The sequence below is a fragment of the Papio anubis genome, chromosome 11, assembly GCF_008728515.1.
Source record: "Papio anubis isolate 15944 chromosome 11, Panubis1.0, whole genome shotgun sequence".
Taxonomy (NCBI): Eukaryota; Metazoa; Chordata; class Mammalia; order Primates; family Cercopithecidae; genus Papio; species Papio anubis.
This window is the reverse complement of record NC_044986.1, coordinates 74,264,181-74,284,571: the sequence shown is the minus strand read 5'-3', so window position 1 is coordinate 74,284,571 and position 20,391 is coordinate 74,264,181. Positions and strand designations below refer to the sequence as shown.

The 20,391-nt window shown below is 49.1% G+C and overlaps 1 protein-coding gene across 48 annotated transcripts in view; it reads left to right on the top strand.

The window, feature by feature from the left end:
- The first annotated feature begins 711 nt into the window (after positions 1 to 711).
- KCNMA1 (potassium calcium-activated channel subfamily M alpha 1) overlaps positions 712 to 20,391 on the top strand; it is a 766,524-nt gene continuing 746,844 nt past the window's right edge. For 41 of the 48 annotated variants that reach the window (XM_017962890.2, XM_017962881.2, XM_017962886.2 and 38 more), the window contains exon 1: positions 1,688 to 2,056. In XM_017962890.2, the coding sequence (XP_017818379.1) occupies positions 1,688 to 2,056 (369 nt within the window). Of the gene's footprint in view, positions 2,057 to 4,623; positions 5,199 to 20,391 lie in introns of those variants that run through there. The other 7 variants (XM_021943995.2, XM_017962870.3, XM_031652666.1 and 4 more) reach the window with 3 other exon arrangements.

Here is a 20,391-nt window from a genome sequence, read left to right as displayed (position 1 = left end):
GAAGTGTCGGAAGGGGGATTCCCCTGGTGGTGTACGGAGACAGGCTACAGAAAAACACGGACTCCTTCTTCATCTTAAGCGCGGAGAAGGGAAGACCCTAAATGGGGAACGGTGAGCCGGAATGAAGTCTGGAGCCCCTCTTCCCCCATCTGTTCTCCTCACAGGATGGATGGAATCTGAGACTATATGAAAGGAAAGCAACCTTTTAGGGAACTCTGTTGTCTGTTGGGGCCTGCACTATCCCCAGGGCAGGTCGTCCTGATCATCTCTGCCTACTCTCTCTTTGGCAGCCTCTGTTGCTAATAAGGAAAAAGGAGAGAAACCACCTGCTGCTGTCAGAGGCCAGAGACTACCCACCGGCCTTCCTGACCCTGCTCTCAAGCCACACACGGGACATTGGGCACATAGGAAGCAGGGAGAAGAGCGAAGTAGAGGGTGGGTCGCTGTGTATATCCTGGCGTAGGGTCCTCCTCAGTTCCGAAGCCCGAGGGTCCTGGGGCGCTCAGTCTGTGGAATCGAGTTGACAGCTGGCACTCCTCCCCTACCCACTGGGGGCTCTTTTGGGAAAAAAACGGCCTGACTGGGGCGCCCCGCCATCCTCCCCGGGTACCCCACCGCTCTCGGCTGGGGGCGCAGCACCTTGGAGAGAGGCGCCTGGCCCTGCGCCTGGGCTGGGGGCGCTCTACCTGGCGCCCTGGGGGTCAGGGGCGCGTGCCGGGCCGCCGCCGAGGGGCCCTGCTCGCCCCTGCCCAGCCTGGAGCCCAGGCGAGCCAGCGCGGCGAGCCTCCTCCCCTCCCGCCTCGGGCGTCCTGAGCCCGCGCCCGCTCCAGTTGCTGCAGCTGCTGCTGCTGGCGGCTGCGGGGAGCGCGGGGCGCGCGCCGAAGAGGCTCGGGCGGCGAGGACGGGGACGAGGAGGAGTCGGAGGCAGCGAGGAGGAAGAGCGAGCGGAGGCCGAGGGGCTCAGCGGCGTGGCGACAGGACTCGGGGTCCGGGGAGCATGGGCTAGCGGGCGGCCACGGCCCGGTGGCCGGACGCGGTGAACCTGCTGCGGCCGGGCGCGCACTGGGGCGGGGAGCCTGAGCCGAGCGCAGCCGGGAGAGGAGGGCTGGCGCGGGGGCGCCAGGGCGGAGGGGGCCGATTATCCATTATTAACGCGTTGTCGCCTAATAAGCAGAGAGCGGCTCGTTAGCCGCGCAGGAGGCGCGCGGGGAAGGGGGGTCCCCGGCCGAGCGCAGCGCACACCCGTGGCGCAAGGCGGGCGGCGCGGCGCCGAGGACACCCGGGCCCGCGCGCGGAGCCGGGGCGGGCCCGGGGGCGGCACAGACCCCGGGCGCGGGAGGCCCGCGGCGCCCCCTGGGTCTTGGAGCTCGGGGCCAGCGCAGCCCGGGGCTAGCGGGGCGCGGGCCGGGGAGGGGGAGCTGCCAGCGCTCTCCATCCCCCTCCCCCCCAGGCGGGCCGGCGGCCGGGGGGAGGGCTGGCGGCGGCGGCTCGCTGTATATATCTCGGCGCACCCCGCCAGGTCGCGCACAGCGCCCCGAGCCCAGGCGCCTCCCCGCCCCCCTCCCGCGCTCCGCGGCGGCGGCGGCGGCAGCAGTAGCAGCAATATGGCTGTTGATGGGTGTTTGGGGTGGCGCTGGCGGCGGGAGGAGCTCCCCCGAGCCCCTGCGCCGGCTGCCCGTTGCTAGCTATGGCAAATGGTGGCGGCGGCGGCGGCGGCAGCAGCGGCGGCGGCGGCGGCGGCGGAGGCAGCAGTCTTAGAATGAGTAGCAATATCCACGCGAACCATCTCAGCCTAGACGCGTCCTCCTCCTCCTCTTCCTCTTCTTCTTCTTCCTCCTCCTCTTCCTCCTCGTCCTCGGTCCACGAGCCCAAGATGGATGCGCTCATCATCCCGGTGACCATGGAGGTGCCGTGCGACAGCCGGGGCCAACGCATGTGGTGGGCTTTCCTGGCCTCCTCCATGGTTACTTTCTTCGGGGGCCTCTTCATCATCTTGCTCTGGCGGACGCTCAAGTACCTGTGGACCGTGTGCTGCCACTGCGGGGGCAAGACCAAGGTAACGCGCGCCCCGGGCGCCCGCCCTCTGCGCCAGCCCCGCCGCTTCTCAGCGTCCCCTGCAGCCCACCTCCTCGCTCCGCGCCGCGCAGTGCCTCCCTCCATCCCCGCCTGCCTTCCCCTCGCCGCCTTCCCTTCCCTCGGCTCTCCCGGTGCTCTCGGATCGGGGCAGCGGGCGGCGCGCCGGGGGTGAGGAGTTGCCCCCAGCCGATGCGCTCCGGGACACGGACGCCCAATCCTGCCCTCTTGTTTATTGTAGGGTTGTTGGCTGCTGCGGCTGGGGCCGGGGTGGGGAACGCACAGTCTTGGGTGCCGTGGTGCGGGGTAGGGAGAGCCTACCCCTCGGGGACAGAGGGAGCTGGGGGCAGCTGGGTGCGTGTTCTACACCGCTCACCTGCTGGGGCTCGGCTCCTGGAGGTGGGCGAGAGGGAGGACATCCGCCCATACTTTAGGAACCTGTTGGGGAGATGAGTTCCTGGGGTCAGAAAGAAGGGAAAATACTTTGGGCAAGGGAGAGAATAATTTTGCACAAGGGAATCCCGGGGGAGGAGCATGGCCCGAGATAGCAGGGGGACTTCGAGGGGCGAGAAAAGTTGGGGAGATCCATCCCAGTATTGGGGGCAGCCCATGGGGCTGCCACTTTCAGAATGTGTTGAGGTCGCATATCTGATGTAACCTCCCACTCCGTCCCTTAGGTGCTCTAGTGGAACATACCCCAAGTTCTTCGGCCTCTGTTCCTTTGCCCCCAGGCCACCCACTTTGGGTCCCCGGAAATGCCACCAGCAGCGCGGAGCTGGAGCGGGGGTCCACCTGAGGCCGCGGTTTTACGCGGAGCTTCTTCCCTGGCGCTCAAGGTGGCTAGATGTCGTCGGCTTTAGCTATTCCTGGCGCAGACGCCCACCAGCACTGAGGCTGGCGACACCTTCGATGTATGGTTGCTAGGCTCACTGCCTGGTCTGTAGTCGTGTCCCTAGAGATGTCCTCCCTTCCCCACAGCTACTAGCTGGAGTGGGGGGCCCGACACTGTTTAATAGAAAACTGCAGAGTAAAAAAGAAAGAACTGGAAAAAAAGAGAGTGACCCAGCTGCCTTCTTTCTGAGTAATTCCCATCCTAGGAGACTTCACAGCACGAACCGTTTTGGAGGGAAGGGACATCCAGGGGAATAGTGCAGGGTAGATGCACATTGCAGCCTCCACATGTTCACATATTTTCTAGTAAAGTTAAACTGAGGACCCCTCAAACTTCCACAGGGCACAACTACTTGTAGCAGCCTCCTTAGCGGCTGAGAGAAGTAGGGAAGCCAGGGGCTATGGGTGAAGGCTGACTATGAAAACACCAGGGCGAATGGAGGCTCTCTCTCCTGATCATTAATTATACATCCTGTTGGGTGCTGGAGCTCAGCTGTGTTTTGTGGCAGCACATTTGTGTTTTGGAAAATACTGGTGTATTGGAACAAAGGGAGAAATATGAAAACCGTCATTCTCTTCGTCACTCTCTGACTTCTCCGGAGGCCTGCAGGTGTTGGCCGGAGAGTTTTCTTTGGAATTACCTTCTCAGCCGTAGAGGTTCTTTCTTATTTGTTAAGGGGGAAAACCTCTCACCTGCCAGAGAAGCCCTCAGGTTAAGCAAAGCCCTATACACCAGATCCCTGCCTAGCCTTCCTGCTGAGAACAGCTTATTCCTGGAGCCTTCAGATTCCCACATTCCCTCTCTCCATCCTCCTCCACCTCCCCCAACAGTCTCGGGAATTTTGTTCCCCGGTTTACTGCGATTCAGCGACTGTCTTTAGAGGAAAGATAGCTCACAGTTGTGTGTGTCTGAAATGTTCCCTAGATGGAGTGATCTGGGTGAACTATTTAACAGCTTGCTTTCTTTCAGGCAGTGGGCAGTTTTGATCATAATGAAAACTTTTTCAATGATTCAAAATAAGTTGTGGTGTTTTTGTGATCCTGGGGTCCTAAACACAGCTTCCAAAATATTTTTACGCTAGGGAGTACATAAATGCAATTGCTGTGTCTGTAATGAAATGCTAATCCCATTGCACACACAAAGGATCTCCTAAATGATGAGCAAGCATAACTTCTGTCAGTTTACTCCAGAAAATAGGTTTTTGGCAACGATTAGAAAAAACAATTCATAAATATTTGGCTATAGTTTGTAGCTCCAAGACCTGCTGAGTGGACATAAATGGAAGTTAGTTGCTATAAGAAGTCCGCCAGGGATGAGAGGTGACGGTGGTTGGTTCGGAAGATGTGAGGACAGTATAGAATGAGTGCAGGTTCCTTTTGATACCATGAGTCCATTTTAAAGCATGCCCAGAATCTCTTGATATCTGCCCCTAGATTCGCTCACTTAAGACATAGGTAGCCAGCTCATTATAAGCAATAATGGTAAGTTAAACCTTTTAAAAGCTTTTCTTTCTATGCTTGAGGTCTGTAATTTTATTGCAATTGTGTGTGTGTTTTTGTCTTTTGTTCTTTTTGCTTTCCAAGTATTTGGTAGTTTTGTCAAGACTCAATACACAGGCATGTATTGGCTTAAGTTTAGAATAATAATTTTTGTGCTAGATTTCCCAAGAAAACATAGGCTGCCTTTCCAGAAAATTCTACCAGCCCTCAGATGGGTTCACCCTCACCATCCTTCAGCCCCAAGATGGCTTGATCAAGAGCTGGATTCCAGAGGAAAGCAGGTCTTTTGTAGCATCTAAAATTCTATGGGAGATAAAATTCAGCAAGGACCTCCAATTTCATGAGTGTTTGGTCTCTGGGATTGCACCATCCTTTTGGATCAAAGGAATCCAAGACTGTGGACATTCATCGTGGGACATCTCTTCATTAGTACCTCTGGTCTCTGAATCTCAAATAGTGAATGACTTTAGTCTTTTGAAAAGAGTGGCATGTGAACTTTTTCAGAAAGTGAAGAAGAAAACATTACAATTTCCTTCTGTTGGGAACTTGGTCACAGTTATTCCAGTACTGTGTTCTTTGCTGTACTTTTTCACATTGTTTTTTTCTTTGTGGGATTTCATCAGAGCTCTCTATTCACTTGGGTGTGACATTGTGAAGTTCAATCCTGTCGTAGACTATATTGAATAGGGAGCTGCTCTGATAGCCTGAATAAAGCCATGACTTTGAAGAAGTTATTTAACCTCTCTGGTGTCTCTCTTTCCTTATGTATAAAATGTGGGGATTGAATTCTGTGAGTTCTAATGTCTCTTCCTGCTCTGTGATTTGATTTAGGAGAGAGGGAGAGTTGAGGAATGAGGGTTAAAGTTTCTAGCTCAGAATGTGTTTTGCAATCCCTCAGCAATTCTTCTAGGAATTCAGCCTTGGGACAGTTACATATCTTTATTTCCATCTTCTGCTCGTCTTTCAGCATATGGTCCACTTCTCTTTAAATATCTGGGGAAACTGAGGCCAACTTCCTGATGGAGCTGTGGTTTGCTGAGGGGCCTGAGTGTGGCTGGGCATAGAGTTATTTCTATTCTCAGTTTGAGCTGCTGTCCTTGCAGAAGCTTGGGCTTGATCAAGGATGGTCTGCGTGTAATGAATTATCGAGATGTTGTCTCCATGGCTGTGCCTGAGAAAACAACACGTTTTCTCTGTCAGGCTCGTGACTAATGTAAATATCAGATCCCATTACAGCTTGGTAATTACCCAGGGTCTGGCCTGACGCATTCAATCAGGGTTGGAGCTTCGGTGCCATGGAGCTCTTGATTCCAGATTGGCCCTGGTGCCTCATCTCATCGTGTCCTGGGGATTGGCTGCACCGGATGACCTTCAGATACTCCTTTTTGAGCAGATTACTTGGGGTGGCCTTGGAGGAGTTCTCGGGTTCCAGTCATGGGGGAGCTCCAGCTGGCCGCCCTTGTCCAGAGAGCTTGTCCAGAGAGCCTCATTCCTGGCTCTCTCTTTCTCCTTTTTTCTTTATTTTCTTGAGACGGAGTCTTGCTCTGTTGCCCAGGCTGGAGTTCAGTGGCGTGATCTCAGCTCACTGCAGCCTCCGCCTCCTGGGTTCAAGCAATTCTCCTGCCTCAGCCTCCCAAGTAACTGGGACTACAGGCACATGCTGCCACACCCAGCTAAGTTTTGTATTTTTAGTAGAGATGGGGTTTTACCACATTGGCCAGGATGGTCTTGATCTCCTGACCTTGTGATCTGCTCACCTTGGCCTCCCAAAGTGCTGGGATTACAGGCGTGAGGCACTGCGTCCAGCCCCTCGCCCTCTTTATGGAAATGCACATTTTAGTACAAGACTCTGCAGTCGGACAAACCCAAGTTCAAATCGTGGATCCCACATTTATTAGCAGGGCATCTTTGACTGCCAACCGTGTTGAGCTTTGATTACTTCACCCATACCAAGAGCATACTGATGCTTACTTTGTAGGGTTCTTATAGGGAGCAGGAATAATGGTCATATAGCACCCTGCAAATGCCAGGCACTTAGCAGGGCTCTTGTAAGTGGTAACTATCATAGCTTCACGAAGTGCTGAATTTATTTTCCCTTTGATTCATTGAACTTTTAGCCCCTGAAGGGCTCAGACTATAACAAATACAATTTTTGAGCCAAAAGGAGCCTTCAGATCCTGAAGTATACTGTCATAGGTCCAAAAACCAGTTAGAGTAAGACTGAGACATGGGCTTATCGCTCTTGGCTGTTGCAAGGCTAGAAGGTTAAGGCAGGGCAGCAGAGGTAGGCTCCATCGATGAGGTCCTGGCAGGATGGTTACAGTTTTGATGGTGGGGTATCAGTGGACGAACATTGACAGTATGCGGGACCAGGAGCTGCCGGGCTGGCAGAAGGGAAACACTGTGGCGTTTGGTGGGCAGTTGTGGTTGTCCAGCATTGTACCCTTGAGGAGGGACAAATTCCACCCCTGTTATCCCAAGTCCAGAACGCATAGACCTGTCTCCCCAGTGATGTCACAGTCTCTTGGCCAGGACACTCACTGTCTACCTAGACCAGCTTTTCCAAGACACCCCCTCGGCCAGTGTTTCCCAAAGTGTGTTCTGTGGCACACCTGCCTTTTAAATTACGTTGTGAAAAAAAATCAGCAGGCATGGCATGGCTGAGCTTCCCCCTTTGGAGGGTCACATCACAGGCTTGGCAGCATCCTGCTGGTAGAGAAATTGGTTAAAATGCCCTCAAATGTGCTACCTGTGAGCAGTCTTCCTCTGGTGTCAAGGCTGCTGTGCAGTGCCCAAGGTTCAGCCTGTGATCCTGGGCAAAGACATCATGCCTTTGTGCCTCAGTTTCCTCACCTGCAGATTGAGGTCTATGATAGAGCACAGTCTCATGGGGGTGGTTTTTTTCACCAACCCCACTTTATAGCATTTCCTAGGAGGACACTAGGAACCTATGGCCTCCTTTTGGGAGCCTTGGTCTAGCCCTGCTTCCAGGTGCCCAGGAGACTTGACCAAACATACATCAGGAGGAAAAGAAGAGCTGCTTGCCCCCTGCTGTTTGGCCTGGAGGATAAAGCATTCCAATGGGAAGGCCAAATGGACCTTCTCTTTGCCTCACGGCTATTTTGTTCCCTGGATGGGGACATTCACTGGGTGGCTGATAGCTAGGAGTAAGTGCTTGCTTTGGGGCTGTCTCTCTGTGTCTCTCATCAGGGCATGAGAGACCTGGTGCAGAAACAGTTACATTGGCATTAGATTGCAGTGCCAGGACCTCCTTCCCAAAGTGGGTGTCCCAGCTCACACTGGCAGTGACCATGCTAATCTGTGAATCACAGCAGCCAGCACCACCTTGCTGAGCTGCAGATCCCTTGGAGGGTTGCCTCTGTGGTTCCAGTGAAAGGGCTGTTTGTGCTGTGATGCTGGCCCTGGGCTCTGTGGGGAACACTGGGTCCCTTGGAGACATCCCTGGGGATCAGGCAAGGCCACGCCTTTCTGTGCACAGTCAGGGAGCAGACCAAGGGTGTCTCTTTTAGAACTGCTTCTTGGGTGGGTGGAACCCCATGCATCAGGCACCTAGAAAAGGAAACTCGGGGACCCTCGGAGGCAGGGGTGTCCTAGTACTGTGGACAGAAGGCCCGGGGAATGTTCAGTGGGGATATCAGATCTTTATCTTCAAGGACTGGAGAGTGTCTCTAGGCCTGGGCTTCTCAAACATTTTTTTTGTTTTTGGACAGGGTCTCACTCTGTTGCCCAGGCTGGAGTGCAGTGGCATGTTCACTGCTCACTGCAGCTTCAACCTCCCAGGCTCAAGATGATCCTCTCGCCTCAGCTCCCCGAGTAGCCAAGACTATGGATGTGTGCCACCACGCCTGGCTAGTTTTTCAATTTTTTATAGAGACGGGGTCTCCCTATGTTGCCCAGGCTGGTCTTGAACTCCTGGGTTCAAGTGATCTTCCCATCTTGGCCTCCCAAAATGTTGGGATTACAGGTGTGAGCCACTGTGCCTGGCTAACTCAGACTTTAATATGCTCAGGAATCACCAGGAGCTGTTAAAATGCAGGCTGTGATGAAGAAGATCCAGTGTGGGACCTGAGATTCTGCTGGTCTGGTGAGACACAGGCTATGCTGATGCTGTGCAGACCACACTTTGAGTATCAAGGATCTGGTCCATCCCTCAGCCTCCGGGCAGTCCGTCCCTGAAGATCGGCTTATTTTTAAATATGGAAATTCCCAGCTCTTAAAGGGGGAAGGGATGAGAAGCAGAAGGTTTGCTGTGCCAGACCATTGGGTGGAGAAAACTCCGTTCAGGCCAGGGTAGCTGTGGTACAGGCTGGGCTCTTATTTGTGAAAGCTGATGGTTCAGGTGCCTGCTCCTAAGGAACCCATCAGCACTGTGGATTTAGGGTTGGGTTGTGGCAGCCAGAATAGTGTTTATAGGGTGTGGTCTGCGTGTTACCCACCAATGTGTGGGCTCTTCCTCGTGCCAGTTGGTCATTCTGCAAAGGGTGTGACTTCCCGAAGTCCAGGAGGGCAACCCAGCCAAACCACCTCCTTGCAAAATTAAAGGCTGTGGTGTTACCAGGGATGCACTGCGGTGATGCTCCAGGCTGGCTGGGGACCACTCCCTCTGGAGTGTTTGAAGTCAGTGGGCATCAAGACTGCCAGCCTGATTTTCCGTAGGGGCCTGGGTGGGCCTTCCCAAATGGAGGGTTCAACCTCAAAGAATTGGCTGAAGAGCTGCCCGTGGAGTGACTGGGGGACACAGGTGGAACCGTGCTATGCGGCCCTCCAATGCACTTCTTAAGAATTCCAGCAGACGAAAGTGAAAGTAGCTCCTTTTCTCACCATACCAGGGTTTTTCACAGCTCACACTGTCAGGGACTTTTTCCATGAGATGTACTTTTAATGTTGTTTCATCGTCAGAGGGGAGAACCATGAATGTCTGCAGCAGGCAGAATGAAGAAGGACTTGGCATTGTGGCCTGCACACAGTAGGCCCTTAAAGAAGTCTTCTGGTTATAATTATTGTTGTTGTTTTGGCTTGTGTTGCATATTAAGTGCATACGATGTGCCAGAAACCAAGCTAGGTGCTGGGGGAAAAATAAGTAAGACCCAGTTCTGACTCCCTGCTCATTAGGACTTTTATTAGTACTTGATAGGCTGAGCAGAGGAAAAAACAGTTATCTTCTCATGGAATATGAACATCTGATCTCTGAATTGCCTGCAAACTCCTTGAGGGCAGGAACTGAGTCATACAAATGTAAACACACATACATGTTGGAAGGCTCTTTCCAGTGGTTAGCTGGGGCCTGAATGAGAATGCATTGGTTGGGGGTGGCAAATATATTTTGCTGCTTTTTTGGGTAATTTGTTAGACACTATGGAGAAACTCCTGGTGAAAGGGATGGACTTGGTTTGTTGACAACATGGTGCTTGAATCATTCGTGGATTTTAATTATTCATGCCACCTGGTCTCTCTTGATCAGTAGCTAACAAGGATTTAGTTCATAAGGGGCAGCTGTTTGTGAGGTGGATGAGTCAGGCAGAGGAGGGAAGGGCAGTTTCAAAAGAATGGCTGCTTTAAGATGTAACTTGCCTTGTTTTTGGCATTATTTGGTGATTGTCTTGGGACATTATGTCTAATTGCCAATCTGGAAATGTAATTGGCACTCCAGGCCCAGAATGGGTATACTTAACGTTGTCAAGCTGAGCCTTGGAATCACCTCCCTGTAAGATCTCGTTACCTGTATGACTAATACTTCTTCACGTGGCCAAAATCAAAATTATTTAACACATCTCATGTGTTTTCTATTCTTTATGCTGTTTCACTGGCCTCTCTACCAGATTTTCTTGGGGACTCAGATCCGGTGGACTCTGGGCATTTCAAAGCGAATTCACAGGAAAGCCTGAATTCCAGCCTTCTCCCCCACCTCCTCTCGCTACAGTCTTTCTTTTACATCCTCTTTCCTTAGTGGCTCGCATTCCTGTGGGTTTCTGTGGAAACTTGGTGCTATTTAATTTTGGTTTCTAGCACAATAGGGAGGAATACTTCAATTTGGGGAAGAAGTAATTAAGGTAAACATGTAGATCTCCCCATTATCAGAGTTGACTTTTACTTGGGGGAGGGGTGTTTTTTTAAAAGGAAAAATAGGATTTTAGACTTTTTTTTTTTTTTTTGAGACAGAGTCTTGCTGTGTTGCCCAGGCTGGCAGGCTGGAGTGCAGTGGCATGATCTCAGCTCACTGTAACCTCCTCCTCCTCCAGGGTTCTCGTGCCTCAGCCTCCCGGGTACCTGGGATTACAGGTGCATGCCCCCATGCATGGCTAATTTTTGTATTTTTAATGGAGACGGGGTTTCACCATGTCGGTCAGGCTGGTCTTGAACTCTGACCTCAAATGATCCACCCGCCTTGGCCTCCCAAAGTGCTGGGATTACAGGCGTGAGCCACTGCACCCAGCTGGATTTTAGGTTTTTGATTTGAAGTGAAATTAATTTCCATCTGTTAGCTGCTGAAGTCTGGGTCCGTGATGTCTTTTGCAAAAGAGTTTTTAAGGCAAGATTGTCAGTAATATTCTTTCCAGGGTCACTTCTTTTTTTTCCATTTTGTTTTGGGGTCGGGGGCCCCCTCTGTCGCCCAGGCTGGAGTGCAGTGGCCGGATCTCAGCTCACTGCAAGCTCCGCCTCCTGGGTTCACGCCATTCTCCCGCCTCAGCCTCCCGAGTAGCTGGGACCACAGGCGCCCGCCACCTCGCCCGGCTAATTTTTTGTATTTTTTAGTAGAGACGGGGTTTCACCGTGTTAGCCAGCATGGTCTCGATCTCCTGACCTCGTGATCCGCCCATCTCGGCCTCCCAAAGTGCTGGGATTACAGGCTTGAGCCACCGCGCCCGGCCTCCAGGGTCACTTCTAACTGTACAAAACTGTTCAGCCACGATGGGTCTGCATCTTTGCACATCATTGTAAGCCAAATTATCTACAGGCTGTTGGGCTGCCTGTATGTGCATTTCAAGTTGGGAGTATAAGATGAGTATTTATTTTATTTTCCTGTTCCATGTCTTATTCTAGATCCTTCATCCCATTTAGAGACTGGACAGTCCTCTCTGTCTTCATCTTTGGGAGTGAACTGGGGCTGGGGGGTGGGATCGAGAGTGGCCTCTGCCGGTTGGGGGCTTCAAGTTTGTAGTTTAGTAGACAACAAATAGCGACCTGATTTAACAAGTGCAGAAACGCATGGAACTATAAACTCACAGAGGTGGAAGGAAGCTTTGGGGCCTCAGGCTTTATGTGCTTCCTCCCCAGTGCTGGAAGCCCACCCTACCAGTGTGTTTATGATCTCCTGAGGCCACCATTCTACTGGGGACAAACCCACCTTACGATGAACTTGGAAAGATCTTTCTGTTTGCACTAGTCCCTCTTTGCTTCTAGTCTGTGTCTGGGACATGCAGAACAAGCCTTGGTGGACGGTAGATTTCAAATTCTAAATCCAGTCCAGGAAGGGACAGAGCTGGGTAGTGTTTCCATGTCCGCAGTGTTGTTGACCTTAACCTTAACTTGTGTTTCCTCCTTGAAGGCCACTTTCTTTTTCTCCCTGGCTTCCCTGGGTTCCTCCTCCTCCTGAGACTGTGTGGTTTCCCTTTGCCCTTTGCCCAGAGTTCAGAAAACGACCCATTCTGGTTGTTTCTTAAAGTTTGCCTTCTGAGGTCTTTTTGGTCTTGTCAGCAGCTGTGGCTGGTGGCTTTTGGCTGTCGCTGGGCCATAAATTCACCTCCTTATCAAAGTCACGTGCCCTGTATCTCCCAGGTTTAGCCCCCTTCTCAGTTTCATGGGAGGGTTGTAATTTTGGGGCCCTGCCAAGAATCTGGATGTAGGGTGCGGAACCTTTGTTAGGAAACTGGAGCTGGATTCCATTTTCTAGGTGTTGACTCTTTTCCACCTAGGGAGACAGACAGTGCTCTTGAACCTCTTTTTGCATCACTTGAATACAGCCACTCCTTAGAATAGGAGGCTGTTTCTTCCCCACCTGATTATTGGGTCTCCTTTCCTCTGTGGCTCCTGTATACGTCTGCTGTCATCTCCCCTATTTTGTTGAACTGAAAGAAACCAGAAAAGAGAGCAAAACACACAAGGGAAGAAGGTGAGGGAAGGCAGGAGGTAGAGGCAGAGGTTCACACCAAGGAAAAAAGAATTTCTCCTCTGAGAGTTAGGGGTTGGATAAATAGCTGATTGGATGGATTTTGGTTTTAGTTCCTTTACCTTTGTCTTAATGAATAAATCATATCGAATGACCTCACTTCCAAGGAGTAAAGCATATATAAAGACCAGTGAGTAGAATGAGTTCACTTTTGGAAAATTTTAGCTCTTCAAACGAGACATTCTGTCTAATGAACTGATAGCACACGGCCTGTGTGGCTCAGAGGTGAAGCGTTGGAAGGCTTTGTGGGGAATCTTCTTTGTGTGCTTGTTAACCGAGAGCAGAATTCTGCTCCTCTTCAGGAGAAGTTGCCACATTCACATTCTTTTCTCTTTAGGTGGTTTTGGAAAGTCGACCCTTTGTGACTCTGGAAGGGGAAAAAGTGGGCCTCGAGTTATTCAAACGGAGAACTCAGAGATAAGCGTTCTAAGGCTTGGAGGAAAGATTTGGAAGATGAAAGACCTTACCCAAGTGCTAGGGATTTTTATGACCAACATTAGCTGGCAACAGCTTAATATACATTGTTGTTCTCCTTCCTGCATCTGGGAACACTTTCCTCCCAGAGCTTAGAGGAATTATTTCAGCTGCCCATGAATTATGGCCATTTCTCCTGTGGATTGTGGCAGCCACAGCCAATCAGGTGATAGATTCTTGAAGAGTATAGGAATGATGTCTCTAGCTAAGCCCACAAGAAGGCTCAACAGTTTGTCTCAGTCTAAAAAAATCCCAATCATTTCTTAAGTTCTTTCACAACCCTGTTTTCTCCATAGGATTTACTTTTTAACTTCAGCGTTTTATATTCTGTCCTTAATCCTAAATGCACTATATGTTCATTGTAGAACATGGGGATGTCCAGGGGCATTAAACAAAAAGGACACAGTCACACCTGTTAGGACGGCTGTTGTCAAAAAAATAGAAAATCACCAGTGTTGGTGAGGATGTGGAGAAACTGGAACCCTTGTGCAGTGTTTGTGGGAATGCAAAATGGTGCAGACGTGGCGGAAAGCAGTATGGCAGTTTCCCAAAACAAATTAATCGTTGAATTATCATATGATCCAGCAATTCCACTTCTGAGTAGATATCCAAGAAACTTAAAAGCAGGGTCTTATGGAGATATTTGTACACCCATGTTCACAGCAGCATTATTTACAATGGCCAAAGGTGGAAGCAATTCAAGGGTTCATTCATGGATGAATAGATTAGCAAATTGTGGTAGGTACATGCAGCAGAGTATTATTCAAGTCTGACACATGCTACCACATGGATGAACATTGAGGACATCAGCCAAATGAAATAAGCCAGTCACGAAAGGATAAGGTCCACTTATATGAGGTACATAGACTTGCCAAACTCATAGAAACAGAAAGTAGAAGGGTAGTTTCCAGGGGCCAGAGGGAGGGAAGTGTTTAATGGGTATGGAGTTTCAGTTTTGTAAGATGAAAAAGTTCTGGAGATGGGTTGCACAACAGTGTGAAATATGCACTTTTTAAAGTGTGAAGTACTACACACTTAAAAATGGTTAAGATGGTACATTTTTATCATCTGTGTATTTCACCACAATTATAAATAAACATTTGAGAAAAGGGAAAAACATTCCTCCAAACCCCCCCTCCAGGAGATGACCACCATTATCTCCGGGCACATTTCCTTCCCTGACATGTTCTTTACCGTGGCGTTCTTGTTTTGTTAGTGGGCAGCTAATATTCTTCCTCTGAAGATTGCAACCCCTCTAGAAGTACCCAGGCTGACTTTGAGTTAGGCGCTGCCCACATTGAGAGCAGACAAATGAAGAGAACAACCCTCTATCTGCCTGTAGGGTCTGGTTTAATGGTGTCTACTCTTAGAGTGAAGTTAAGGGAGTGCTGGATTTTTTATTTTGACATATGACAAGTGACCAGCTACAGTGTCTTAGACAAGTCATTGGCTCCGAGCCTTAGTTTTCTCATGCATATAACACATTCTCTGATTTCATGATTTCAATATAAAGCCATTTCTTAAGTCAGATTTTAAAACTGTCATTTTTACCTGGTAAAGAACCAAAGATTAAGTTATTGAGGGCAGTGGATCCAGGGAGAAGTTCTTGTTCTACTATAAAACACAAGAGTGAAATTTGATTGACATGTCCCCAGAACTTCAATATTGACTCTGATGACATATTTAAGAATTACAATCTGGGGACACAGGCCCCATTGGAAATACCATCAAGCCTGTCATTTAAAAAAAAAGGTCTCAGAAATAGGTTTTTGTGACTCTGCTATTACTTCTAATGATATAGCCACACCACTATTGAGGTTTTAATTTTAATTTTTGGTGTGGGGGAGTGGTTCAGAACATCTTAGATTATAGACTATAAATAGTGTGCTATGATAGGCTGGCTTTGTTGAGGTTGAACATAAAAAGAAACATCTGATTAAAGAGAAGGTCATGCAAATCAACTTACTTTGATCCTTTTCCTTAACTTGCCCCCAAAGGCAGCCCTGGAGCCAGAATGTTCATCTCAGCCCTGTTCCACAGCATTCCAGCTGCCAGAAGCAGGGATAAGATTACCACGGCTTCTGTGGCAAAAGAGCAAGTGTCTGAAGGGATGATTCCCAAATACTCAATAACCTCCGGAAAAAACTCCCCCGAACCGTAAGCAGCCGGCACATCAGAACTTACTGGAATAGTTCTCTTAGGTTACATAACATCGATTCGATTATGCTACCGGAGCCATGCATTAAATTTTAACTTGTCACAGATACATTACATTAACACTTCACAGATCCACAGAGTACCAGGTAGCTTTGGGGTGTTGGTAATTGTGTGGGACTTGCTGCAATCCAGGCAAAAATACTTAGTTGTACATTTTGTTTCTTCTGTACTACAATTTAACTCTTATCAGGGGTGCAAACATCCTCCAAGTATTCTTTTTTCTTTTCTTTTTTTTTTTTTTTGAGATGGAGTCTTAGTCTCGTCCAGGCTAGGGTGCAGTGGCATGATCTCAGCTCACCTCAACCTTTGCCTCCTGGGTTCAAGCAATTCTCTTGCCTCAGCCTCCCACATAACTGGGATTAAAGGCACGCACCACCATGAATGGCTAATTTTTTTTTGTATTTTTAGTAGAGACAGGGTTTTACCATGTTGACCAGGCTGGTCTCGAACGCCTGATCTCAAGTGATCCACCAGCTTCGGCCTCCCAAAGTGCTGGGATTACAGGTGTGAGCCGCTGCACCCTGCTGCTCCAAGTACTTCTTACAAAATAAACTAAACATTTAGACAATAGTGATTGCCACTGTAGTACTGAATGCTTGATTTATGACCATGAACCAGATATGACAGAGGTTTTTAAAACTCTGTGAACCTTTTCATTTTCCAGTGACAGGCAATGCAAGTGCTGTATTTTTAATTGGTCCCTTTTTAAAGTCTGGAGCTGAAATGTTATCATGCAAATCTCTCCTAAGTTGCATGGAAACTAATAAAATCACGAAGGTTTCTATTTGTACTCTATGAACACAGACTGTAATGAAACTGAAACAGCTATCTCCAGGGATGATGCTATTTAAATTCTAGGCAGGGCTTTAAAATGATTTTCATGGTGAAAACAGAAATTAGCAACTGAGATGTTCCTGTTCTTTCTTCCCCATTTCACCAGTGCCTGTTCACCCATGATCCTTTTTACTTTCTGACCTCAGAAAGAATGAATGTAAAGCAAGAACCTCCAGTCTCTAAGAGACCCTGTCTATCACTGGTTTTAGAAAACAGCAATGATTCCTCCTCAGGTCTTGCATTTATTTCCAGACCTACTGGCACTTTTGTTTGGGGAAGTCTTTCTGTGGGAATTAGAGTTACTGTTTTCTTAGGGGAAAGAAATTAGAACAAACTTGTTTGAGTGGCTTCTATGCATTAAGCATTGTTTGAAGCTCCTTATGTTTATTCTGTTATTTAATCCTCAAAACAATCCTGTGATGTAGGCCCTTTTCAAATTCCCATTTTACAGATTAGAAAATGGATGCATAGAGAATAAAAATGTTTTTCTTTTTTTGGATAACAAACTTCGAGTGATTACCGTGTGTCTGGTTGTTTTTAAACTCTAAGTATTATATAATCCTCACAACAACCCAGTGAATTTGGTGGTATTATTATCCTCACTTACGGATTTGCAAACTGAGGCACAGAGAGGTTGAGTAACTGCTCAGGGTCACACACAGGTGAGGGACAGAGCCAGTTTAAATCCAGGCAGGTGGGCTGTTGTCCCATGCACCTAATCCCACACTGTACACCTCATTTATACCTCCTTAGCTCTTCCTGGCCACAGTGTGAGGGAAACTCTGATGACATAGACAGGACTGAAAAGAAGAGTGGTGTATTATTGTTCCTGGATGAGATGTGAGGTCCCTTGACAAGTTCAGAGAGTTTCATACTACTGAATTCTCAGGTATGTCAATTCCCAGGATGAGAAGGAACCTTAAATGCTGTCTAGTCCTATTACATTCCCTGAGTCTTAGTTTTTCTTGCTGGAAAATGGGATAATCACCTTTTTTCTACCTGACAGGCAGCGGGCTGTGTACAGTCATGCAGGTTACTCAATGTACAACTCCAGGACTGCTGTGAGATTCACATCAGATGACATCGAATTGTACTTTATGAACCACAGCGCATGTGCCACATCTCTGTGCTGAGGGGTATGTGGGGGCACAGAATCAATATTGGGTCATTTTTCTGAGTGTCAGCAGTCTTCCATGAAGTTTTGGAGAAAAATAGTGTTTTTTTCTCCACCTCCTGGGCTCAAGCTATCTCCCACCTCTGCCTCCCGAGTAGCTGGGACTGCAGGCTTGTGACTACAGGCATGCACCATCATGCCTGGCTAATTTTTTGTATTTTTGGTGGAGATGGAGTTTTGCCATATTGCCCAGGCTGATCTCTAACTCTTGGGCTCAAGTGATCCACCTCTCTCGGCCTCCAAAGTGCTGGAATTACAGGCGCGAGCTGCTGTGCTCAGCAGAAAAACACTATTTTTGATATTAACATTTACACTGTACACAGAATTTACTGGAGGTAGGATGCAGAATTTAAGTAGATTTTTAAAAACTTGAGAGAGAGGTGTGTGTGTGTGTGTACATATGTGTGAGATGCACACAGATCCAAGAGAGCATAGGGGATCAGCAAAGTTTGTACCCACCAGCAAAGTCTCATAATTAAACCATGGGCCTGTGCATCCTGGTGTGGAATGATGCCTTATTATCCCCACACACTGCCTGCTCATATCTCAAACTCTGAAACTGTGTTAGTAAAAGAATGGGAATTCTGTGAAAGGGAAATAAATATATCCAAATTCCAGATCTGTTAAAATTTAGCGCATTTGGATGTTGGTGCGACAGAGAATTTAATCTGCACACTCAGAAGAAGGTAGTGGTTAACTCATTCAGTGGTTATGAATCTTCCTTGACTTAGAAAGATCAATTCCTTGTGCCTCTCCACCTCCACAGCCTGGAAATACATTATTGTATATCAATATGTCTCTCTTTCTAGACCATTGGGCATTGTGGCCGTGTGCCTGCCAAACCCCATGCGTGAGAATATTTTGGAAGCAGGAGACAAATTGGTTAGTTAGCAAATCTTTATTAGTGTGGCTGTCCTTTTCCTGGGGATATGGGGTCATGTGAGACATCATTTCCTCTCTGGCAACACCAGTAACCACATTGCATGATTCCAGGGTGCCATTCACATCCTGGTCATGAATGATGCCCTATGGAGTTGTGCAGTGCACAGCCTGCATGCCCATATGTGTTGTCTTTTCTAGGCATCTAGCTGTGTTTGTATAAAACCCTTACACAACAAATTAAAAACACAGTGCAAGGCCCATAATTCTTAATGGCAATGTGAATAACAGAAACACCAAGAATTTGGGATTCAGAAAAGGGGGAGAAAACAGAACTAGCCATAGAGGGAGTGGCCAGAGAGAACCCACTGGGGATGTGGGGTTATGACAGCAGCACCATCCTATCCTCCAAGTCCAGCCTCTGCAACAGGTGATCTCCCTAACTTCTGATCACTGTGTAGCCGCTGACATGATACAAGAGGCCTCCCAGGCCTCTGTGCCTGTTCTAAGCATGAGCCTTGGAGAAGAGAGAATGCTCGGTGCCAGCTCATGTGTATCCCATGGAAAAGGAATAATAGGACCCTGAGGACTTAGAAAAGCCTTCTCTGTTGCCAACTGTGCTATTTTTACCTCCCTCCCACAGCTCTTGCTGTCCCCAGGTGTTTGTCAGCAGAGTGTCTTGCACCTGCATGGAAAGTGGCAGTTAGGGCCCAGGACTGCCTTGTGCTGTGCAGGCCACAGCAGTCTCCTTACCAGGCCTGGCGGCCAGGCCTGGCCTCTGAGGCTGGCAGGCTGTGGTGAGGATGGTTGCATAACTGGCCTTTCTGCTGCTGGTTCTGGGTGAGGTCGAGCCAGAGAAAACACGTCCGCAGTCCACAGCCCTTCCCGGGCACTAGTGCAGCAGACAGGCTTGTGGGCCTGGCAATGACCCCTCACAGTCAGGAGCCGCCCTTGCTCTTGAGCTGCTGAGCATCACTGCAGAGTGCCCAGGTCTGATCAACATCCCTGCTGGGAAATGTGGAGATGACCTGGCATGGTCCATGGTGATCCAAATGCGATAGAAGGCTGGGGGTGGCCCCAGGGATGGCCTATTCCTTCCCTTCCAACCCTCCACCTCCTCCATCCTTCAAGTCTTAGCTCACCTTGCTGGGAATGCCACTGTCCTGGGAAGCCTTCTCTACCTAACCTGGTCAGCTTTCTCTGCCTCTCCCTTCCCTGATGCTTCCTCTCTGTTTGTCCTTCCATCCTGGGTGGGGAGCAGCCCTCTGATGCTGCACCCCTATTTTCTATACAGGCATCCTGTCTCCTCTGCAGATAGCTACTTGTGGACAGGGCTGGTCCTGGTTTCTTTATGGATCTGTGCCTGGCAGGGCAGTGATCGGGGGTCACTCAATGCGGTGGCTGGTCTTCAAAGCAGGCCCTCAGTGAACCATGAGTCCTCGTGTTCATTCTCTTGGGTTGTCCCCTTTGGGTCAGAGCTAGCCCCTGTAATCCATGGGTTGCTTGTAACCCATGGATTGTGGTGGAAGTGATGCTATGTGACTTCTGAGGCTATGTTGGAAGAACCCTGGCAGTTCATTTGTTATCTGGAAATGCTGCTTCTTAGGGAAGTTGGCCACTATAAGGGGGAGAGTGAGAGTGAAAGCAAGTGTGCAGGTGGGCACATGAGAAAGAGAGAGAGAGAAAGAGAGAGAGAGAGAGAGAGAGAGAGAGAGACTCTCCAAAGAGTACCGAGGCACCATGCATATGTGTGAAGATGCTATCATGGGAGTGGGTCCTCCAACCCCAGCTGACATAGATTGGAGATGAACCCACCAGCTGATCCCTCTATGAATTCCTGGCTTAAAAGTCATGAACAAAATGAAATGATTGTTTTAAGCCACTACACTTTGGGGTAATTTTTTATACAGCCATGGATGACTGGAACAAATAATTACTATTTAGTGAGGTCCTTTCACAAGGTCCAGCTCCTGCCCTCTCTCTAGGTTCCTCTTAACATCTTCCCAAGCCCTCCACACCCAGCTGCTTAGGACTTCCTTCATTTCATTAAACCTTTTGGTTTTTACCTCTGGGCCTTCACACATGCTGTCTACACTGCTGGACTTCTCTTTCCTTGTCCTCCTTCTCCCCTTTCACTTAGCTGACTCCTGTTTATCCAGGG